The sequence below is a fragment of the Pinus tabuliformis genome, chromosome Q, assembly GCF_031772625.1.
Source record: "Pinus tabuliformis cultivar Carrire ecotype Pingquan chromosome Q, CPIR1, whole genome shotgun sequence".
NCBI classification, from domain to species: Eukaryota; Viridiplantae; Streptophyta; class Pinopsida; order Pinales; family Pinaceae; genus Pinus; species Pinus tabuliformis.
In genome coordinates this window covers 1,137,602,712-1,137,626,345 of record NC_142296.1, presented here as the reverse complement: position 1 = coordinate 1,137,626,345, position 23,634 = coordinate 1,137,602,712, and the positions used below count along the sequence as shown (strand labels likewise).

The 23,634-nt window shown below is 37.8% G+C and overlaps 2 protein-coding genes and 1 long non-coding RNA gene across 6 annotated transcripts; 1 reads left to right on the top strand and 2 right to left on the bottom strand.

Annotated features, from left to right (window-relative positions):
• The first annotated feature begins 446 nt into the window (after window positions 1-446).
• On the top strand, window positions 447-4,644 carry LOC149223564 (disease resistance protein ADR1-like). Of its 3 annotated transcripts, XM_089385874.1 has the most exons (6): window positions 921-1,668; window positions 1,796-2,205; window positions 2,596-2,954; window positions 3,058-3,266; window positions 3,525-3,599; window positions 3,722-3,949. In XM_089385874.1, the coding sequence occupies exons 1-6, from the start codon at window positions 1,008-1,010 to the stop codon at window positions 3,775-3,777; spliced, it is 1,770 nt and encodes a 589-aa protein (XP_089242000.1). In that variant the 5' UTR covers window positions 921-1,007; the 3' UTR covers window positions 3,778-3,949. The 3 variants fall into 3 exon arrangements, with proteins under 3 accessions (XP_089241999.1, XP_089242000.1, XP_089241998.1); XM_089385873.1 differs by lacking the exon at window positions 921-1,668 and adding an exon at window positions 447-566 and having other exon boundaries at window positions 1,909-2,205; window positions 3,525-4,644; XM_089385872.1 differs by having other exon boundaries at window positions 931-1,668; window positions 3,525-4,644.
• A 1,820-nt stretch (window positions 4,645-6,464) lies between these two features.
• LOC149223563 (uncharacterized) lies at window positions 6,465-9,898 on the bottom strand. The gene is made up of 6 exons (XM_089387934.1): window positions 9,851-9,898; window positions 9,166-9,330; window positions 7,755-8,529; window positions 7,585-7,665; window positions 7,411-7,497; window positions 6,465-6,813 (listed from the first exon to the last, which is right to left on the bottom strand). Exons 1-5 carry the CDS (start codon window positions 9,896-9,898, stop codon window positions 7,412-7,414), a joined length of 1,155 nt encoding a protein of 384 aa, XP_089244060.1. The 3' UTR covers window positions 6,465-6,813; window position 7,411.
• On the bottom strand, window positions 8,617-17,552 carry LOC149223562 (uncharacterized). 2 transcript variants are annotated; one of them, XR_016249473.1, is made up of 4 exons: window positions 17,157-17,552; window positions 10,146-10,422; window positions 8,803-10,056; window positions 8,617-8,714 (listed from the first exon to the last, which is right to left on the bottom strand). It is a non-coding gene; the product is annotated as an uncharacterized LOC149223562 (long non-coding RNA). The 2 variants fall into 2 exon arrangements; XR_016249474.1 differs by lacking the exons at window positions 8,617-8,714; window positions 8,803-10,056; window positions 10,146-10,422 and adding an exon at window positions 10,833-11,943.
• Window positions 17,553-23,634: the final 6,082 nt, after the last annotated feature.

Genomic DNA, 23,634 nt, shown 5'->3' with positions numbered 1-23,634 from the left:
GCGTTTGCTTCCACGTCTGACTGATAGATATTGGTTGACATGGTACAAAAGATACGTTTGCTGCCACGTCTGACGGATAGATATTGGTTGACATGGTACCACGTTGCAGAGGTATGCATTTACTCAACATCCTCTATGGATTGGTGTTTTGGTTTACATATCTACATCTAGAATATTTCGGACCAACTTTTTCTTTATAATATTTAGGAGTAGTCTACCTGGGCAGAGGAATTGCCCGGTTTCCGTCGCCGCCCGGAAAATTGTCCGGCGCCGGCCGCCGGCAATCCCTCGCCCTCCGCCACTCTCCCCTGGCTCCGCCACCCCTTCCTCCGCTCGGCATTCACTCCCTGATTTTTCCACGCACCCCCTTCCTCCGCTCCGCATTCACTCCCTGATTTTTCGACGCAGATCGGATCCGAGCTGGCATCCTGAAATTTCACTGACAGATTGCCCGATTCGAAATGGAGGAAGGTCCCGATCGCGATCTGCTCACTCACCTTCCTCCTCGACTAGGCGCCTCCGGCTCTGGGCTTCCTCCGCTCTGCTGCTCTCCACCAACACACCAGGTTTGTTCCGCTGTTTATTTTAAAATTGTTATAACCTTGCTCAGTTCAGTAGAATGATTCCCTGAGAGTCTGAGTCTGCCCGAATAGGTACATTAGGGACCAGGCTACAAGACTAATGTCCCAGCTTAGCTCTCCTTCACAGAGCTCTTCTCACATACTGATGAGGATATGCGGTAGACAAAAGAATTTCTTTGTTCCCAAACGCAAGTTGGATCTCTGAGCATCAGATTCCTGTGACCTCCTTTTACATATTCCTTACGGATATTCTCAATGTGGACTACTCCCAGGTAGATCCAAAACGAAAACCTCAGCGCAAGTTTTGCGATTGTTTCCCACAACGGCTGTAAATTGCTACAAGAATCGTTACTATTCGATCACTGATTTCGCGCCACTCATAGTACCTTCACATTCTCCATTTGAGGAGGCGACATCCTTTAGACGATGGTTACATTAAATTGCAAGGGGCTCTGCTCTAGATTAGAAGAGCTGCTCGCAGGCCTTCTTGAAACAGTTGGGCAACTCTATTCGCCAATCGTACAAAAACCTCAAAATGAACAAAATCCCATCTACTTGAACTCCCTGAGCATCGTCAATAGAGGCGTTCAATTGGTGAAAATGTGCGAGAAAACCAGCCCTCTTAATACTTTCCAGAACCTCAGATATGCTTCTGAAATCCACCAGCTGGAAAAGGAGATCCGTGACTTCGTCCAATACCAGATGCCTGACCAACTATCTCTTGAGTTGAAGAATATCATATCAGAGTTCAAGGGTCTTCGCCATCTGTACGAGTTAGAGGCAGTGGATGAGAGAAACGTCAATGAAACAATCGTTCCCAGGCTCACCAATGATCCCGATGAGAATGCCACGATGTTACAACAAATGGGTCCACATGGTATGTTTGATGGAGCTTTTGACGAAGCTTCCACTTCTGATCGTAGTGGTTCAGTGAAATCTGATTTTGTAGTGGGACTGGAGAAAACTATTCTTAATGTTAAGAAGATTCTACTCCAGAGAGAGGTGTCCGTCGTTGCGGTGCAAGGTATTGGGGGCGTTGGCAAAACAACTATGGCATTGTCCCTCTGCAATGATCAAGAAATTAAAGGTGATTGGGGATTTTATTTATTCAAACCATTTTCATCTCCTGAAAGGCTATCTTTTTTCATTTAATTTAGATTTCTGTTCAATTTATGGAATTTCCATCCTAACAAATTGCTCTTTATGTATGGCAGGTGCTTTCCAAAACAATATCATTTTCATCACGGTCTCACAATCCCCGAACCTGAAGGAAATTTTAGAAACCATGTGGGAGAAGATTGTTCCGAGGAAGAAACCTGATTTTCAGAATATAGAGGATGCACATAGACAGCTGCAGCAGCAGCTGCTTAGGCGAGGCAAGCGAACTCTTGTGGTGTTAGATGATGTCTGGTCTATGGAAATTCTGGAAAAATTGTTATTTCAAGGTGAAGGTTATAAGACCCTTGTGACAACCCGAGATCGTTCTATCATCCGCACAACAACCTCTACCAGGCTGTATGATTTGCCATTGCTGGATGATGCTGATGCTCTGCCTCTTTTCTGCTTTTGGGCTTTTGGACAGAAATCAATTCCAAGTAATGCGGACGAGCAGCTAGTCAAGCAGGTATGTCTCTTAAAGTAATGGAATGCTATTTATATGCAATATATTATTTTAGTAAGTTTGGTTCAATTTAATGTTTGTGACACAGTGTTCTCCTAAATGCCCCTAATTACAAGCAATTACTACAGTGGCATATCATATCAGGATATCCTTATAGTTTCACATAATTCCATATTAATACTTACTCTGCTGTTAACAATGGTATCGGCAATCCATTAAAAAAGATTCTAGCCATAAACTCAATAATATATTCATCTTCATAAACAATCAAACAAAAACCTGTGAATGAACTTTAAGCTTATCAGGCAAAATATCAACGACTTTTGTTTTTGGTATTTGATTGGTTTCCACCTATGGAATTTTGACTTAGTGTTGCTGATGTATGAATCACAGGTCCAAGCGGAATGTAAAGGCCTGCCACTTGCTCTGAAGGTGATCGGAAGCTCTTTGTATGGTCAGCCTCATCCGGCGTGGGAGGGTGCCAAGAACAAGCTCTTAAATGGGGAATCAATATCAGATTATCACAAAGAAGGGCTTCTTAGATGCTTGGAGACCAGCATTGATGCCCTGGACGAGGAAGCACGAGAGTGCTTCTTAGACTTGGGGTCATTTCCAGAGGATAAAAAAATCTCAGTGGATGCATTATTGGATATTTGGGTTTATGTGCGAAAGATGGAGTGGCAAGATGCTTTTGTCATCTTGTTAGAACTTGCAAGCAGAAATCTGTTAAATTTAACAAACAGCAATCTCAGGTAAGCGCCTTCATTTCTAATTGTTGTGTGGTCAAAGCTAATTTGATCTTGGCTTCCTCTGTCTTATACATTGTGTTGTTGTCTTGGTAATTGGATGTATTAGGAGCCAAGCAATCAATTATGGCAGTGCCTCTGAGCTGTACTTTTCTCAACATGATGTAATGCGGGATTTGGCCTTATATTTGGCATCCCGAGGCAGCATAGCTCGTAGGAAGAGGTTGCTTATGCCCAAAAAGGAAGATAGTTTGCCAGCAAAATGGGAGTTGCTCAAGGATCAAGCGTTTGATGCTCAAATTGTTTCCATTCACACAGGTGGGTGATTTTAACAACATTTTTTGAAGCATACATAATTTTTTCTGAACATTGGAATCAAAAGAATTGTCACATGCCAACCTTATCCTACATCACATAGGCTGTCACTCTGTGATCTGCATGAAAATACATGTAATGATATATAGGTGTTGATCATTGATTCAAAAGTTGTTAGAAAAGATATGTAATGATTTCATAGTGTGTGTAATGACCTATAATGTTTTAATCTAACTTTGCATCTGTGGTTCACCTATGTAGGTGCAATGGAAGACGATCAGTGGTGTGAGATGCATTTTTCTCAAGCAGAGGCTTTGGTTTTAGTCTTTTCTGCAGGTAAATACTTTCTTCCGTCATTTTTGAGTTCTATGAGGAACCTGAAAGTCCTCATAGTGTTTAATTATGGTAACAAGAAAGCCACAGTCAACGGTCTACCAGCCTTATCTTCACTTACTCAGGTTCAGGCTATTCACTTGGAGAAGTTGAATGTGCCCCCACTTCAAGAGCACAGTAAAGTATTGCAGAACTTGAAGAAGATATCTCTGAGATTATGTGAAGGGCTTGGAAATATGTCCAGGTTCAACAACTCCCAGTCAAGCCTAAAGCTTCCCATAATGCAAGATTTTAACTTGGACCACTGCTGTGATTTAGAGGAGTTACCCCCTGGTATCTGTGACACATCTTCAGTTGAGAAGTGGTCTATCACTAGCTGCCACCTTCTGCAAAAGTTGCCTGATGACTTGGGGAAGCTCAGCTCTTTAAGAATGTTAAGCGTATCTGCATGTCTAGGTTTGAAAGAGCTTCCAGCATCTATTGGAAAACTTGGGAAGCTGGAATATCTGGACATTTCGCTATGTGAATGCCTAAAAGAACTTCCCGAAGAGATAGGACAACTGAAGAAACTCGAGGAGCTTGACATGAGAGAGTGCTCCCGATTGAGGAAGCTGCCTAAATCAGTTGGAAGGCTGAAATATCTAAAGCATGTTATCTGTGATGAGAAGATTGGACAGCAATGGATGCGTTTCAAGAGCTCTGCCATTCCAGAGCTTAGAGTTGAAGTGGTAGATGCACACTTCAGCTTGGATTGGCTGGATGCTTGATATCCTACTTAGACAGCAAGGAGTTAAATAAGGGGTTTCGTTTTGCACATTGATCTCAATGGAAAGCGTTAGCCATGATATTGAATAATGTAATTTCATAAGGCACCAAGAATACTAACCACCCATAGTATTTATCCATTTATCCATGATATTGAATATTGTAATTCAATAAGGCGCCAAGAATAATGGGCCTCACCTTGCAATTTGCAAAGACAGGCCCTCCAGAATGTAGTTGTAAAAAAAGTCTTTTTCTCAATTAATAAAATTATCTGTTTTATTTAGTGTGAGTATTTTTCTCTTTTCAATGTTTTAGGATTCTTTTCAATGTTTCTAGGATTCCTTGCTGAGCAGAGGTGATGTTGCTTATAGTTTCTCATATTTTTTATTTTTAAATCAATGTCATAAACTCCATAAACAGACATTTTTCCATAAATTTTGTAACTAACTATTTTTTTTTGTTAACAAACTCTCTAGCTTTCCACCTTATCACTGCGTCATTCCAACTACTTACTTGCCTTTGCTCAGTTTAAAGCATAGTTACCGATTGTGCGCCATTCCAACTACCTGCGTGCCTCTTCTCAGTTCAAATCATAGTTACAAAGTTCGAATTTGAATTCCGTGTCATATGAAAAATATTGAGTGAAAAATTTACCAACATTTAGCAAAATTATTTGCCAAAATAATAACATTAATGCCAAATCCAAGAAACATCCCTGCAAGTCCATGGATGCAAATGTAAATGGCAACTTCTCTTACAAGGCTTTTTTTTGTTTTTTTAATCCATTTATCTATCAATAATCTTAAAGTGAAGTCCATGAATGGCAATGTAAATGGCCACTTCTCTTCTCTAGAACAAGGGTCTTTGTAATGTTTTGCTTTATGTAATGTTTTTTTATTTATTTTATGACAACAATAGACATGTTATTCATGTCCCATTAAAATCTAATTATCCACATCTTTAAAGGGTGTCTGTAAATTCCTTGGAGTCTTTTCACTGGGCTCTCTGCAACAGTGTTACTTAAATTGATTGCAGGTTTGATAAATTCCTATTGGCATTACATTTAAAGTTCACATTCTGAACTAAATTTGCTTTTGTGTTCCCATATTTATGCATACTGTTGGGATACCGTGACTCGACTTTATCACAAGATTTATTTATTTGTAATACTACTGGACTGTTATCACAGGGTTTATGAACTTGAGAGTCCAGTTTTTATTCCTTGTTGGCTGTCTCCCCCATTACAAATTCCGATGTGATATGTGTATATATATTTTGTGTTCTTGTTATCTATTAGAGTAGGCATTTAATCTGCAATTTTTATCTATTTTGAAAGAATGTTTGCGTCCTGCAAAATTTTAGAAGTTCATATATATTTTTTAAGTGAAACTCCAAATTTAATCTTTATAGAAAATTAAACATATTAAAGATTTTGAGAGAAAAATACTAAACAGAGATTATCACCATTCATTGAGAAAACTTAGACTCAACTTTTACCCTTTGATGTCAGATTAAGAGGAAATGAGAACTCAATGGCAGAAGATGCAATCTTATGAAATCAGGGATAGGTGTTTGAGATTTCTTCTTTAGGAAACGAGCTATTGGAAGATCTTCCCAGTTATAGTGGGAACTTGGGTTTATGTTGGGGTGAAATTCCGATCATTGAACTCTAAGTCAATAGAATAATCTAATGTATAGTTATCAAATTTGAATTCAAATTAGATTTGATAATTAAAAAAAAATCCTTGTATATAAAATTTGAGAGTATATATTTCATAAAGATTACCATGTTATTATTTTTTAAAAATTTAAAAAAATTGAAATAAATCTTTTCTGAGGAAGATATTTATTTACTTATTTCTAAGTTTAATTTTTTTTTTGTTTATTTAGGATGATCCAAAAATAATGAAATATAAAAAGCATCAATTTTATTAGTATTGAAAAACATGTTAATAAAATTTAGTAATATGAATAACAAAAACTCAAAAATAAAGTGTAATCTAAAAAAATAGATATTAAATATTAAAAAGAGACTTCAAGTTATCTCTCAATACAAAGAAATTTATAGCTCAATCATTATTCTTTTACATATCTATATATATATATATATATAGTTGCTTCTTGATCTGAGTTCAAATTTTTACAAATCATCACTTTTTGAGTGAATAGAAATAACCACTGCGACAGTAAAAGAGGCACACCAGAGGCTAGAGAACATAATAGCTCAAAGAAAGGAGTAGCAAATCCAATACAGTGCATAAGTCAACAGCTTTAAAAGTTTCCTCGGCTCAAATCTGTCCACTTCAATCAACAAAAATCTGTGTCCCTTCCATTGTCTCTTCAAAGAGCATTCAAGCACCTTCAGGGCTTTTGCTATTTAGTCATCTCTTAGCTCTCTTGCAGAGTGCATGTTTCCATTTGTCTTTTCCCTTTCTGGAAGGAGTTCATATGCCTGCAAAATTCAGGATCACAAATAAGGAGTAGTCTACAAGACAGTTAACACTTTATCACAAGCATAAAAGGACAAAACATCATTCAGTGAACATCAACAAATCATGAAGAGGGCATGTTTAAAATAACATAACAATCTACTACGCTATCATATACTATTCCATGGAGGCAAAATCAGCTTGATGAAGTCATGAAAATCCAATGAGATCTTTGATTAGAGGCAAGGAATTAAAAATCCAACAACAAAAAACGCAATGATAAGGTCCAAACCTCGTTGGCCTTTGATCATCTAACCAGAACTTTATAAAGATGTAAAATATAAAGATCTATAAATCTAATAAACATCGAACCATGAACATAGGTATGAGAACATAGTAACTACATGTTTAAGTATAAAAATCAAACATGTTGCATGAACATAAATAAGTAAAGAGATTCTATTTGACAGCGAGCAAATTTTTCAGTGACCATGAACAGATTATGAAAAAGGCATTTTCATAACAACATAACAATGGGAAAACATAAATATACTTATCATATGATAAAGGGCCACCCAAAGACGCCATGATAACCTAGCTTATCTATTCTTTATGCATACCTCATTGATTCCCACTAGAGTTGAAGTCCTTCCATAGATGATCAGTCATGGTAGAAGATGATGCTTCTCCACTTATTCTATAGTTACCTAGAAAAATGTCAAACGTTATCACAAAGAAATTTTATAGAGCATCAAGGTATATATGCACACACAATGAAAGAGTGTCAAATGTACCTGGCATGGCAGGTAAGGTTGGATGGTCTTGTATCTCTCTTTGGTCTTGGGTTATCGCCATGGTTGGGGATTGTTGCATCGCTGTAAAAATAAACATACCACATGTTAGAGAATAGTGATGATTAAATACTTAAATCTAAAACCATGACTATTCAACACATGAAACTAACCTGGAACCATAGACACGACATTATTTGGCCGATGACGTCCTCGCTTATTGAGGTATCGAAACTCAAATGGTTCATATTCTGATGGATCAACATTTAAATCAATTTCCAAACCACTGTTTTTTCTGCTGCTTCTTCTTTTCTTTGTGGGGCTAAGGAAACTCTTCTTCCTCTTCAAAGATGGATCAAGAGAACCCAATCCAGGTGTGAAGTCAAAATCAGTAACATGCAAGTTATTGGCTTCATCCAACATTTTTTTAAGCATACCAGTCAACTGGATTGTCTTTGCCAAAGTAGTAGGAGGGTTATCGAAAATGAGATGTGTATAGCTAAACAACTCCTCCCTTGCCAAATGAAGTGCCTCGGCATCTGCATCAACAACATTTGTGGCCATAAGAGTAGCATCGACATCTGCATCATGGTTTTGAGGCTCTATATTGATCTCAGGTGGGTCATTGCATATGTTATCCTCTGCAGGCTGATGAAGCAATGGATTTGAAGTATCCGAGTGGAAATACAACCAATTAACCTTTATGGCATGCTTGCAAATGTTTCCACGGATAGACCATGGACATTCACACGTTATAAAATCCTTACGATACCAGGTGACAAGGTATTTTTTACCTTGATCTGTCTGACTTCTCACCCAATAAGCACGGGTTATGTTCTCATGAGGACAACAATCAGTGTCCAAAATTTGTCTTGCTCGTTCCACTGATGATTCTAGCTGCTTTTCTCTTTTGTAGTTGTTTAGAAATCCTTCTTCTTTTAAGATTTCCTTGAACCGATAACAAGGTTCAACTGTTGTTAGTAACATATGCAATAACCAATCCATCCTCCGGGCACATTTTTTCCTTCTATCAGATAGAAATGTTGTTTTTAGGTAACAATGGTATGACTCAACAGCATTATTGGTCTCTTGATTTGCATGAGGAAACTCCCGACAACCTTTAACCCACATACCTAATTGCAAATAGAACGATGTCAGTCTCACTATATCACCTTTATAAAATAAAAAAATGCATATAATACAAAAAAAAAATTTACTTACGAATCTTATCTCCAGTGACCCAATTTTTGTTGAAATAGTCTAAGAACTTCTCTTCATCTGCAAACTTGATAAAAAATTGATTGATTGCATCTTCCACTTCATAATTGAGAGTGTGTTTCATGATGAAACCTAACTCACTGAACATCTCCTTGGCTTTTATGGAACTAGTGGCCAACCGATTGACATTTTTCAACCAAGCCCTCCATACATGCCAAATGCATAAGATCACATCACAACCTGTGATCCTCCTGCCATATTCAATGCATTTTAGTGTGGGACTTTTAGAAAAAATGCAAGTTTGGTTATATCATGACAATGTTAAAGTTACCTCAAGGCACTGATTTCAGCCAGTGCATCATCAACCATGAAAGCATTGACTTTCCAATCAGGACGAATTTGGAAACACTTGCGCATGAGCTGCTCCAGCCATATTGCAATATCATCTGATGTGTTTCGTGATGCCACGACCCATGCAACAGGCACCCCGCTTTGTTGTTCATCAAATGCCATGAGTGTATACAACTGATACTGTCATTTTCAACATTACATAAATTCAAATACAAGTTATTAATCATTTTGAATGTATACAACTTAAATAAATATATTCGATAAGTCATTGGCATCTGAGTTACCCCGTATTTATTGGTGTTAAATGTTGAATCCATGGCTATTAAGCTATTGTGCGATAGCTTGACCATTGTCTCCAACATCCACTTTGTTTGAATCCCTATTATAAAAGGGACCTCCACACCATTGGGCTTTTGGTAAAAGAAAAAATCTTCTTGATGCTTTTGATACCAAAGGTTTACACTCATTTCATCCTTTTTGTGAAGTTGATAATTTCCCTTTGCCAACCTATTATAGATGTTTACAATATCTTTCCTGCATAAGAAAAAATCTCTATCTCGAGCTGCCACATCGATGTCAACATGTCTCTTAATGTGGGTTCTATACACTACATCAATAGGCACTCCCAAAAAGAAACAACTCTCTACATATGCAACAATGTCCCTTGAAAGCTTTGGCCTATGCAAGGCCCTGGTCTCACCTGAAGTGTCACATTGACCATGACAAGCCCAACCTTCTCCATCTTCATGTTCATACATATTGAAAGTTAATATTGCTCTATCAGGAATTTCATGCATAACTTTCATAATAAAGTGGCATTGGCAACCCCTCTTCTGCACAAATGAGGTCCTTCGTTTAGCTGAAAGATTTCCTCTTTTGTCCTCTGGGCCAAATGAACAATGATAACTACACCAAAAATTTAAATTGTTAGTACATACAAAGAAAGATAACCTTGGTTTGAAAAGATTTAAACAATATATATTTTAAATACTCACATATCATATTGCAATGCAGCGGTAGCTCTTTCTTTTGGTTTTTTTTTTGTTTTTCGTATGAATTTACATGGAGCAATAGGATTTTCTTCCTCTCCTTTGATAAAGTCAACAACTCGTCATAATGGGATTACAGCAATTCGATCAATACTATTGTTTTTTTTATTTATTTCCGTCCAAACCAAGTCTTTACTAGAGAACGTCATTTTGCCTTTGAGGTCTTGCACCTCAAGATCCATGATATATTGCCATTTGCTTTGCTTGCCCATTTTGAACTGATCTGGTCAAACAATATGCAAGGACATCAAAATCGAAATTTCAATCTTAGCAAGTTATCCAACATATATATATATATATATATATATATATATATATATATATATATACCTCTTTTATGCTTTTTTTGAAGTCTAAAATATAAATCACTCAATAATGACAAAAATAAACAGCACAAAAGGATGCAAAAAATTTGGGATGCAAGCATTTCCTTTAAGATGTTGCTTCTTGCCTCATTCACTTTGAACCAGGCATTCCTTAAAGGAAAGATTCCTTTGACAACATGAACAGATGCAATCCAATGAATGTTGGCCATGTTTTTTTAGGGTGACCATTTGCTAAGCAGGACTAGACTTGAATTAAAGGGTTTTCTACAATGTATGTTTACATCAAAACTCTACTAGTAGTCTGTCCTCAAAGATTCTCGGTGCTGCCATAATATATGTGAAATTTATAGCAAGCAATCATTACACTCACATTCCACTACCCGTGGCAAAAGAGATGTGTTAGAACAAAGAAAAGGCCCTATTGTGCCTTGTGGCATTCATGTTTAAAGTAGCTCTCCACTAGAGCCAACCCATTAACCATCAGATTTACTTAGGTATAATATAATCATCAAGAAGAACCACTATGTTAGTTTCACTCTTTAAACATCTAACAAAGGCATAATCAAAACCAATGAAAACCACTGCATTCCAACTACCACCATTCACAGAGTACTGATAGAGCTTCAAGAAAATTAAAAGACCATTGTCACATGCTTCTTACCAAGATATCAATTTTCTTTATAAAGTAAAAAAATCCCACCTTTCATTTCTCACAGGTTTCATAGAATCTCCCTACCCCATATATCAACTTGTTTTAGAAGGGGAACAAAATCCCACTTATAAATTTTCTCATGTTAAATAGAAATTCCTGAGGATTCTCCAATGCTATTGAGGTAATAAAGCTCTCCCCTACTTAGAGAAATAAGAGGGTTGGAGTATATAGAATAATGAAAAGGTTGGACCATTTTCTTATATCAGACCTCTTTTTAGATGAAGCTATCAGATCCAAATTCAGCCTTATGTGGAGGGGATTCTGACCACAACCTTGTAATACTAGAATTGGCTCCTATAAAGAAAAGACCCCTCATCACTTCAACCTAAATCCTGAATGGTTAAGGAGGAAAAATATGTCAAGAAACTAAAGGATGCATGGATTCTCTCAGGGATCAGCTTCCGTACAATTTGAGGAGAACCTCAAAAGGACTAAACAGGTCCACTGATTTGGCAATTTACAAAATACATAAGAAGGAGAGATTACTTAAGGAAGTGGAGGAAAAACTAGAATCCCTGTACAAAAGTGATGTTTTTGGTTTCTTAATTAAGCCACAAAATTATAGGTGAATGAGTTGTAAGCAAAGAAGAGGGCACTAGTTTTGGATAAAGAAAATTCCTAGAGTCTAAAAAGAAGGGCATTATGATGGAGATTCAAAGAGGAATCCTATACAGGCTACATTTTGATGGAGATTCAAAGAGGAATCCTAGAAAGGCCAAGACACAAAAATTGAACAAACAGTCAAAAATCAAGCCACAAACATGAATCTGGGTTCATGGCCTTCAAGATGTACTTAAGCTCAAACCTGAGGATAACAGGAAAAGAAATCGAGAGTGATTGATGCTAAAAGTTAACATGGCCATTAAATTCAAAAAGTGTTTTTTGATATGCCCCCAAAACATGAAACCGGTCCAACAAGAAATGGTCTTAGTCTGCCTTATAGGACAATTCAATTTAATGGAGCAGTCCAGGATAAGTAAAGATACCAAAGTTTTACAATCTCCAAGGAGATTCTTACTTAGTGTTAGCGCTTTTGGATTTGATATAGCACCCGCTGCTCCTTCCTCAAGATTTATGGAGACAAACATAAGTCCTGAATTATATGCAGCGAGGAATTCCAGTATCAAAAGGAGATGATTACAATGATTTGCTCCTTGCCATAGAGGTTCTGCTCGGGGATATTCCACCACAGATAGAATACACGGAAACAACATTTGTCTTAATGTTTTGTCAAACTTTAACACTCAGTGTTTCAAAGCAAGTGTCACAATCGAGCTTGGAATATCCTTAATTCACTTCAGAAATTGATATACAGAATACAGTGAAACAACCTTTGTCGAAGAGAAATCAAGCTATGAGAAGAAAGCAAACCATGAGGCACAAAAGATAGTTGCTAAATGGCATTTTACCTTTAATTCAGCCAAAAATACATAACTGCCAGAAAAGCACATGACCATCAGATGCGAAGGGTCACAACGTTTTCCTTGGTAAGGTTTGAGAGAAAATGGTCATTGACAAAGAAAACAGATCATGCTATGTATCATTACAAGACTTAGTAAATTGTTTCTTACCATTTAGTTCCTGAAAAATTACATCAGTGTTAAATGAGGCAGAATGTTCTAGAGGAGAAGAGAGTAGAGTCACTATAAGAGCACGGAGAAATTCCCAACTCTATTTCAGTTCTAGGATTGAACTGGCTTGAAATTTAGAATCCTTCAGGGGGATATCGTGAAAGAAAAACAGAGGCCTATGGGACAAAGGAAAAATCAAGTAGCACAACTGAAGCTTGGAACGAGTCTGACGATTCAGAAGCATTATCAAAATCTTCAAGCTTGGCAGCATAAAAATAGAGGTACGTTGTGATTCATCGAGTAATGATCAAGTTGTGTCGATGTATTTGAGGACAGTTGCAAAATTTGAAAGAATCTCCCGTATAAAGTGCTGCTGGTCAAGAAAAGGAGGTAAAAGCCCAAGACAAGCAAAGGAATAACTTGATAGGGTAAAGTCTCAGACATGGAAAGACTCAAAACCGAAAAAGAAGATTTAGGCATTGAGGGGTTAAATATGTATAAAGATACATCCTCCACAACATGAAGAGCGTGCATTCCATTCCTAACAATAGAAATACATTGAGGACAAAGGAAATACAAATGACAATTAAGGGGGTCCTCGGAACAGGGGGTACCTCTAACAGAGGTTACGCGATGATCATTCTTTCTTTGAATGCAAAACAAGATTGTGTGACGAAACAAAGCTAGCGAGAGATTATTTTCCAATTATAATCCTGACATAATTTTGATTCAAGAAACAATGTGTAAAGGTACAGTGGCAATTTTGTGTTCATGATCCATATGGGAAGTCTGGTGACATCAAAACTTGCTGAAACAATACACCGGAACTCGGTAGTTCAACATGTCTTATGCAGCTGTCTAGAGAGTTTTGAATTCCACCAAAAACAGGAAAGCTGTCATAAATTACTAATCATTATGGTCTTTACGGAGTCCAAAATCCCTTTTGGTATGACTCCAATGCACTAAGGCGTGTTAAAGATGTAAATACTGCTCTAGGTGGAAATTTAAATCTCACAATCAAGGTGGAAGAAATATGGGGAGTAAGTAGCAAGGCACGATTCATTGGCCAACAATTTTGCTCAGATATTGAAAAATCTGAAACCATGTGACATGTAGGCCTCTGAATCTGGCTCCAACTTGCAGAAATTACAGAGGTGGTAAAGAGAGCATTTCTGAGCAGCAAAGAAAATTTATGGTCATTGGTAATGTAAAAGTCAAATCAGAAACCATCTAGACCTAAAGTCTAATCATTCCTAACTAGAAGAAGATGGCATCAGAACCTCGTTTACTTAAAAAGGATTGCGATAAAGCAGGCAAAATCAAAAATCTGGCAAGAATAAACATGGCATATTTTCAGAAGAAAAAGTAGGCTAAAAGAGCCTAAAGAAACTAAAAGGAAGCTATCGGAAGAAAGTTTCAAATGAAGGAGTTAAGCATTGAAGCACCTTAGTATGCATCTATGTGCCCTAAAGAGAGGACATGCTCTACCGATACTGACATTGGTTCATTGATATTGCCATCATATGGTTTAAGTGTTTTGTTTGGTGTCTAGACCACTTGGAAAACTTGCTTGTTTGGTAAGATGTCAAATTGAATAGTCAGTACTATGCATATGAAATTGATCCCTAGGAAGTTGATTGCATGAATAGCAAATGAAATTAGAAATTGTCAAGTCTTGCTCAAGGGAAAAGCAGGTTTGTTCTCAAGGAATGATACATTTCAGCAAATTAAACAGTAGCTCGAGTTAGCTAGTTATGTGTATAATGAAAAAGCTAACTCCTTCATTTGAAACTTTCTTTAAAAGTTGGAAACCTTGCACTGATCAGATTTCTCATCTCCTATATGGTGTATTTTTCATTGGTTTAATACAGTTCTGAAAGAATTTAATATTTTTAGTGCTCTATGTTAACCTTAGTTTGCATCTATGTGCCCTAAAGAGAGGACATGCTCTACCGATACTGACATTGGTTCATTGATATTGCCATCATATGGTTTAAGTGTTTTGTTTGGTGTCTAGACCACTTGGAAAACTTGCTTGTTTGGTAAGATGTCAAATTGAATAGTCAGTACTATGCATATGAAATTGATCCCTAGGAAGTTGATTGCATGAATAGCAAATGAAATTAGAAATTGTCAAGTCTTGCTCAAGGGCAAAGCAGGTTTGTTCTCAAGGAATGATACATTTCAGCAAATCTGTCAACAGGGGTGCCATACCACTTGAAGATAGGCATTACTACTTTATTGCACTATAGACCTCCCATTTGGGAAAGACACTTTGTCATCTGGTTTTTCACATCTGGTTTAGTAAGATGAAGGTTTCCTTGGATGCTAGCAAAAGCCTGGTCCTGTATAGCTAGTAAGTGAAGGCACTCTTAGCAGAGAGGATCAATATCTGCACATATGAAAACTTTGTGGCAAGATCATCAATCTACCACATACAGGATGCTCCACAAAATCATAATTGCCTTCTAGGGTTATCATTACTCTCTGCAAGTGGCCATAATCCTGCTACTCAGACGCTTTACAGCTTCACTAAAAATTGGAACCTGTGTCTTGAGTTTAAGATTTCTTAACTAGTTATGTGTATAATGAAAAAGCTAACTCGAGCTACTGTTTAATTCCACTCCCTCTCCCTATTAAACTAACTTGTGCTCTTTCCTTTGAAGGGACCTTCAACTAAAAAGGCCAAAGAAAGTGAATAATCTGTTTCTACTTCCTTCATATGGTTGGTCATTGACCTTCTTTAGACACTCTAGAGTCTGTTCCTACTAGTACTATACATGGATTTGATCGCAACCTCAATTACCTATTCTTTGTCAATGACTAAAAGAAGGAATTTTTTCTGGTTCGTTGTGAATGCTATTTCCAGAAAGTGTCTCTCACTCAAATCCTTGCAAGCATATTCTCATAAAAAACTGATCTGCATGTAAATTTTTGGCAAGGTTACAAATGGCAGTACTCCTGGCAGGTGTAGTATGGGTGTCTGTGAGGAAGCGTTAGTAAACTCCCTATATAAAATATGATGCTATGATATGCATGGATTCTCGTGCTGACTGTAAATTCTCCTATTCCAATACCGAATAGGAGAAGCAGAAGTTTGACAGGGAGGTGGAGCAGATGGTAGGAAAAATTGCGGCAAATTCATCTTACAAAATGTGCAGAGGTTTCTCTTAGTTTATAATTTTTAAACACTTCAGACGACTCTGAAAATGGCCGGTAACGAATTGCCAGAGGTTTGATTGAACAGTTTGAAACACCGTGAGAATACTATGAGTGGCGCGAAATCAGTGATCGAATAGTAATGATTCTTGCAGCAATTTACAGCCGTTGCCTCTCTCTGGAGTAGAATCTTCTTAACATTAAGAATAGTTTTCTCCAGTCCCACTACAAAATCAGATTTCACTGAACCACTACAATCAGAAGTGGAAGCTTCATCAAAAGCTCCATCAAACATACCATGTGGACCCATTTGTTGTAACATCGTGGCATTCTGATCGGGATCATTGGTGAGCCTGGGAACGATTGTTTCATTGACGTTTCTCTCATCCACTGCCTATAACTCGTACAGATGGCGAAGACCCTTGAACTATGATATGATATTCTTCAACTCAAGAGATAGTTGGTTAGGCATCTGGTATTGGACGAAGTCACGGATCTCCTTTTCCAGCTGGTGGATTTCAGAAGCATATCTGAGGTTCTGGAAAGTATTAACAGGGCTGGTTTTCTCGCACATTTTCACCAATTGAACGGCTCTATTGATGATGCTCAGGGAGTTCAAGTAGATGGGATTTTGTTCATTTTGAGGTTTTTGTACGATTGGCGAATAGAGTTGCCCAACTGTTTCAAGAAGGCCTGCGAGCAGCTCTTCTAATCTAGAGTAGAGCCCCTTGCAATTTAATGTAACCATCGTCTAAAGGATGTCGCCTCCTCAAATGGAGAATGTGAAGGTACTATGAGTGGCGCGAAATCAGTGATCGAATAGTAACGATTCTTGCAGCAATTTACAGCCGTTGTGGGAAACAATCGCAAAACTTGTGCTGAGGTTTTCGATTTGGATCTACCTGGGAGTAGTCCACATTGAGAATATCCGTAAGGAATATGTAAAAGGAGGTCGCAGGAATCTGATTCTCAGAGATCCAACTTGGGTTTGGGAACAAAGCAATTCTTTTATCTACCGCGTATCCTCATCAGTATGTGAGAAGAGCTCTGTGAAGGAGAGCTAAGCTGGGACATTAGTCTTGTAGCCTGGTCCCCAATGTACCTATTCGGGCAGACTCAGACTCTCAGGGAATCATTCTACTGAACTGAGCAAGGTTATAACAATTTTAAAATAAACAGCGGAACAAACCTGGTGTGTTGGTGGCGAGCAGCAGAGCGGAGGAAGCCCAGAGCCGGAGGCGCCTAGTCGAGGAGGAAGGTGAGTGAGCAGATCGCGATCGGGACCTTCCTCCATTTCGAATCGGGCAATCTGTCAGCGAAATTTCAGGATGCCAGCTCGGATCCGATCTGCGTCGAAAAATCAGGGAGTGAATGCGGAGCGGAGGAAGGGGGTGCGTGGAAAAATCAGGGAGTGAATGCGGAGCGGAGGAAGGGGGTGCGTGGAAAAATCAGGGAGTGAATGCCGAGCGGAGGAAGGGGTGGCGGAGCCAGGGGAGAGTGGCAGAGGGCGAGGGATTGCCGGCGGCCGGCGCCGGACAATTTTCCGAGCGGCGACGGAAATCGGGCAATTCCTCCGCCCAGGTAGACTACTCCTAATATTTATCTTCGGGAATAAAAACATAATAAAAAGGGATGGAAGAATGGTTCGTATTCTTATTGTTGGTTTGTTTGTTTTTCTAAAGTATAGAGAGAAGTTGATGGGATATTATTTTGTACTTAATTAATAAAAATATTAATATCTATTATGAATAAAATATTTAATTTCAAATACTTCTATTTGAATTATAAATACAGATAAATAAAAATAAAGATAAAATTATATTTTTAATTTAATTTATAATTGATTTCTACGTCTCACTATGATAGTGATTGAAAATTTTTTATATATTTTTTTACATTTTAAAAGAAAATATTAATCACAACAATATTTTAAATAAAATATTTTAATGTTACTTTAAGAAAATTATTTCAATATTAATTTTATAGAAATATATGGAGTTGATATATAAAATTTAAAAAACTATTAATGGTAACAAAATACCTTAAATAAAATATTTCAATGTAAATTTAAGAAAAATATTTTAATATTAATAATATAGTAATAAATATAACTTTTGGAAATATTTTTTTTCTTCTGTTTTTTAAATTCTTAATAAAATATGTAAATCGTAAATGTTAAAATTTGTAATTTTATTAGCAAAATGAAATTAACACAACACTGTCCGTGATGTGGAATAGACAAGAGGGGATTATTGAGAGGTGATTTTCGATTCGACACCGGTAGAAAACAAGCAGAGCTAGGGTTTGCAGCAGAAGCTCAGTGTTGGGCACCATGGAGAGGTGAGGGGGGGGGAGTTCCACTCCCTCCTATAGTCATGCAGTCTCTGATCGTTTCAAGAAACCTCTAGAGGTTGAAACCAAAGTTTTAGGAGGAGGGAAACAGGAAAACAAAAGCTCACAAGGGCAGGGAAAATACACAGGAAGAAGTTAGAAGAGAAAATTGAATAGAAGGAGAAAATCAGAATGTTGACACCAAAAATCGGACTAGACCTTGTAAGCCTAGGGCAGCCATCATACGCAGAGTGGTGTTAAGTGATCCAGTGCTACTGGTGCATAAGGAACACATGGAAACTTATGCAATCATTTGTAAATTCATGGGGTTATGGCCAATGGAGAGGGCTTTATAAGCATGGATAAAGAATCATTGGAAACCTAAGGAGGATATAGATCTGCACCTTGGATCCAAGGGTTTCTTCCCTATAGTTTTTACAAGCATAGAGGATAAAGACAAGGTGTTTGAAGGAGGGCCCTAATTCTATGTTGCAGCAGGCCTCTATATGTGGCCTTGCATGATGAATTTTGTCTTGGCGGGTGAGACATTCACTTCGGTCCCAGTTTGGGTATGGCTTTATTCCCTACCTCTGAATTATTGACAGCCAGAATCACTAAAAGCAATAGGAAATAAACTAGGGAATTTTGTAAAAATATCAGAGGCCACTATGAAAGGAAAGTATACCTCCTTTGCCCGTATATGTGTAGAGATGGACCTCTCTGGAGCTCTACCGGATGAATTAATTCTAGAAGTTTTTGATGAAGAATGGGTGCAAGCGGTGGACTATGAGCATGTTCCTTTCAGATGCCACAAATGCCATGAACATGGACATCTATTCAGAGATTTCCCCTTAAACAAAATGGAAAGCAAAACTAAAGCGACCTCAGGGAAAGAAACTGGAAGCTTTAACAGAGTGAGGAACAGAGGTAAAGGAGGGAGAAAGTACGAAAATAAAAACAACGAGGAAAAGTGTCTAAGTCAGAATAGGTACAAGGATTAGAAGAAGAAGAGGAGCAAGATAAAGCATACCAGACAATGGCGGACAACCCAAGAGAGAAGGAAAAGGAAAAGACCATGGAGGTTGCATATGAAAAAAACCAACAAAAGGAGGATCTGTTGAACACTATGGAACTTTATAGGGACCAAGAGATGACCCTGAGCGAGGTGGGAATAGAGGATCATGAACCGCAGGATATTCTTGATAGGGAGCATCTAGATCTGGAAAAGTTCCTAGAGCAGGGAACAACCAAAGGAATGGATTCCCTACCACAAGAGGAGTTTAATAGAGTGCAACAACTATTCCTATGGAGAACTCAAGCAAAAGGTTCGGAGTCAAAAGAAACCATGATAGTCAGGACAACAAAGGGGTGAAAATAATGAAGGCTACATTAGGACTAGCTCCTATGAACCCAGGTAGGAAAAGGGGTACGAAAAAGCATAATGAGCTGTTGATAAAGTGTGGAAAACTCATGATCAATTCAGGTGAGATGAAAGACCTGACTAGTTACTTATTTACAAATCTTTCTTAATGAAGCTCACAATATGGAATATTAGGGGCCTGGGAAGTAAAAGGAAACAAAGGAATCTTAGCAATAGAATGAAAGTAGAAAAATTAGATATGATTTTCATCCAGGAAACAAAATGTTCAATAGAAAAAATAAGAGAGATACATAGAAAATGTCTTATCAAATATGAGTATCTAGAAGTTAAAGCAGACAAAGAAGCAGGAGGGATTCTCATAGTCTGGAACCCTCAGAAACTTGGTATCCTAGGTGCTGAAGCATCCAAGAACTATTTATCAGTGGTCATCCAGCCTTTGGCAGACAAGGAATTATATTTGCTCACTAATGTTTATGGTCCACAAAAGCAGGAAGATAAACTCAAACTTCTAACCTCATTGGAGGAGTTAAGAGGAAGACATCTAAGTATCCCCTGGATTCTGGGAGGGGATTTCAATATGATCAGATCTCTAACAGAAAAAAAAAATTGGGGGAACCAGATCACTAGGAAGAGATTCTATAGAATTTTAGAATTTCATAAATAACATGAATCTTGTAGATACTGAAACAAGTAATGGCATCTTTACCTAGAATAATAAGAGGGGAGGAGAATCTAATATGGCCTCTAAACTTGATAGACTCATTATCTCGGAAGACCTAATCCTCATAGGCCATAACTTAGCAGCAATGATACTTCCTTTTGGAGGCTTGGACCACTGGCCTATTCAACTTGAAGCATCCTTTATAGGAGCTCCAAGAAACAAACCTTTCAGGTTTGAAAACATTTGGCTTACCCATCCTAAGTTCAGTAAAAATATTGGAAGATGGTGGACACATGATATCCAAATTCAGGGTACTAAAATGTTCCTTCCACATTAGAGATTGAAACATGTCAAAAAAAGGCTAAAAGATTGGAATAAGAATGAATTTGGCAACATATTCGAAGCAAAAAAAGTAGTAGAATGGAAACTACAGGAAATTAACCAAACTCTCATCACAGAAGGCTTCACTGAGGAGAGAAAGGAAAAAGTTGATTATGATCAACAAGAATGGGAAGGATTATGCAAGAAAGAGGAGATTTTCTGGAAACAGAAATGGAGGGTTCAATGGTTAAAAGAAGGCGAAATAAATACAAGGTTTTTTCACAAATCTACCATAGATTGTAGGTCGCAAAGTAGGATTTCAAAGATCAAAGATAATCACTAAAATTAGCGCACTACACACCAAGAAACAGAAACTGTTCTGGTTCAACATTTCCAAGGCATTGTCGAGGAGCCCATCATAGACAGATCTCAATTTATCAAGGACTTCACAAAGCACATTCCTAAGCTAGTGACTAGAGAAGACAATTATAATCTTAACAGGCCAATGAATGAAGAGGAAACTAGCGCAGTCATCAATGAAATGCAAAATGGGAAAGCTCCAGGTCCAGATGGCTTCAACATTGACTTCTTCAAAGCATGCTAGGAAATAGTCAAGCAAGATATCCTCGATGTGGTGGAGGACTCAAGGAAAAACAAAACTGTTCTGAAGGCGCTCAACTCCTCTTTCATAGCCCTGATTCCAAAGAAAGAGAATGCTATCACACCTAACTAATTTAGACCCATAGCATTATGCAATGCAGTGTATAAAATTATTTCAAAAGTAATTGCGAATAGACTTAAGCCCCTACTCCCAACTCTTATGTCTGAGGAGAAAACTGGATATGTGGAAGGCAATAAAATTCTTAATAACATCATCCAAGCTCATGAGGTGGTTCACTCACTTTAAAGTAATAAGAAGGCAGGTATGATCATTCAGCTTGACCTAGAAAAAACTTATGGTAAGCTGAGCTGGGCTTACATCAACGAAATACTGAAAGCGTATGGCTTTGACCATAACTGGATAAGATGGGTAATGGCCCTTGTAACCACCCCAAGTTTTTCAATCCTGCTAAATGGCTCACCATCAAAGACCTTTAAGCCCTCGAGAGGACTTAGGCAAGGTGATCTGCTCTCTCCCTTCCTCTTTATTCTCATGATGGAAGGGCTAAGCAATGTGATTAAATATGCCAAAGGAGAAGGCAGAATCCAGGTTCTCAAATTCACTTTAAATGGGGATGCCTTGACCCATCAACAATTTGTGGACAACACCATGCTGCAGGGTATACCCACAATCAAGGAAGCTCAAGCCTTCAAAGAAATCCTGAATGACTTTGCTATGGCTGCGGGGATAGAGGTAAGCTTAAGAAAATCAAAGTTTTTTTTTTTAATACTGACATTGCTATTCAAAGAAACCTCACCAGAATTCTAGGCTTCCATAGAGATATGCTACCCTCCAAATATTTGGGAGTACCTCTAACTAACAAACCTCTTAGCAAGGTAGTTTGGGCACAGGTTACTAATAAACCTCAGGACAAAATCAGGAAATGGACTATCAGATCTCTAAATATAGTAGGATGGCCAGTGCTTACAAAATCTATCCTACAAACTATCCCCATCTTCATGCTCTCAGTCCTTCCAGCTCCTAAAGGAGTAATGCAACACATCAGAAATATCCAAAGGGATTTTATTTGGGGCAAAGGGGAAGAGAAAAAGAAATGGGCTTTGGTAGCCTGGGATAAAATATGTAAGCCTAAGACACATGGAGGATTGGGATTTGATGACCTTGACACACTAAACAAGGTCATAGGGGTGAAACTTTGGTGGAGATGGCTAAAAGAATTAGTCTCCCCCTAGGCCAAAGTATGGAAACAGAAATATGCAAACAATTGGCAAGAAATGGATTACATTAGGATGGCGGGACTCATCAAAGGCTCCCACATTTGGAGCAAAGCTTGGGAAAAGAGAGCTATAGTCCAGAAACATAGTTTCTAGGAAATCAGAGATGGAAACCTCGCTTGGTTTTTTGAGCATAATTGGCAATAGGAACCTAGACTGCTAAAAGAAGAATTTATAAATCTCAAGAATGAAACTGATAATAAAGGGTTACTCAAAGTAAATGACTTTTGGGATCAAGAAAGATGTTATGAAACCAGCTCAAGAAAAGATAGAAAAGATAGATCAACACCTTAGAATTCAGCCTCTTCGAGGGGGCAACCTCCTTTACATTACATAAATGAAAAATTCTTGGATGATTCAAATGAAAAGACCTCCTTTCTATATATAGGAGTCTAAGGAGTCACAATATAATCCAGCTAACCTAACAATAATAATATAAAGCCACAAAAATAACAATAGAGGGATTCTATGGGGCACAGAAATAACAATATGGGGGTAATAGGGGCACAACAATATAAATAAGGGGTATAACTACAATAGTAATGGGGTAATCACTAGTATTATAGGGACCCAACATGCCCCTCTCCTTCAAAAAAGTGTTGTCCTCAATGCTTGAGTAGTTCTGGATACTTCTACATAAAATTCTCATCCTCCCACGTGGAATCTTCAGCGGATAAGTTCTTCCACTTGATAAGATACTCTGAAATTGATCGATTTCGTAGCTGTCGAGTTCTTGTTTCTGTGATTGCTTCCGGTTCCAATATAATTTTTCCTTCCACATCAAGTTCTGGCAATATTGTATGAATCGGGAGCTCGTTGCCTATAACCTTCTTTAAACATGAAACATGGAAAACTGGGTGCAATCGAGAAGCTGCAGGAAGCTCCAATTTGTATGCCATAGTACCAATATTTTGCAACACCTTGTACGGACTATAATACTTTGGTGATAATTTATTATCCTTCTTAGCTTGCTTTAGGGACATTTTCTTATATGGTTGTAGCCGTAGGAATACCCAATCACCTACATCAAAACTTCTTTCACTGCGATGTTGATATGCCCGTTGTTTCATTCTATTT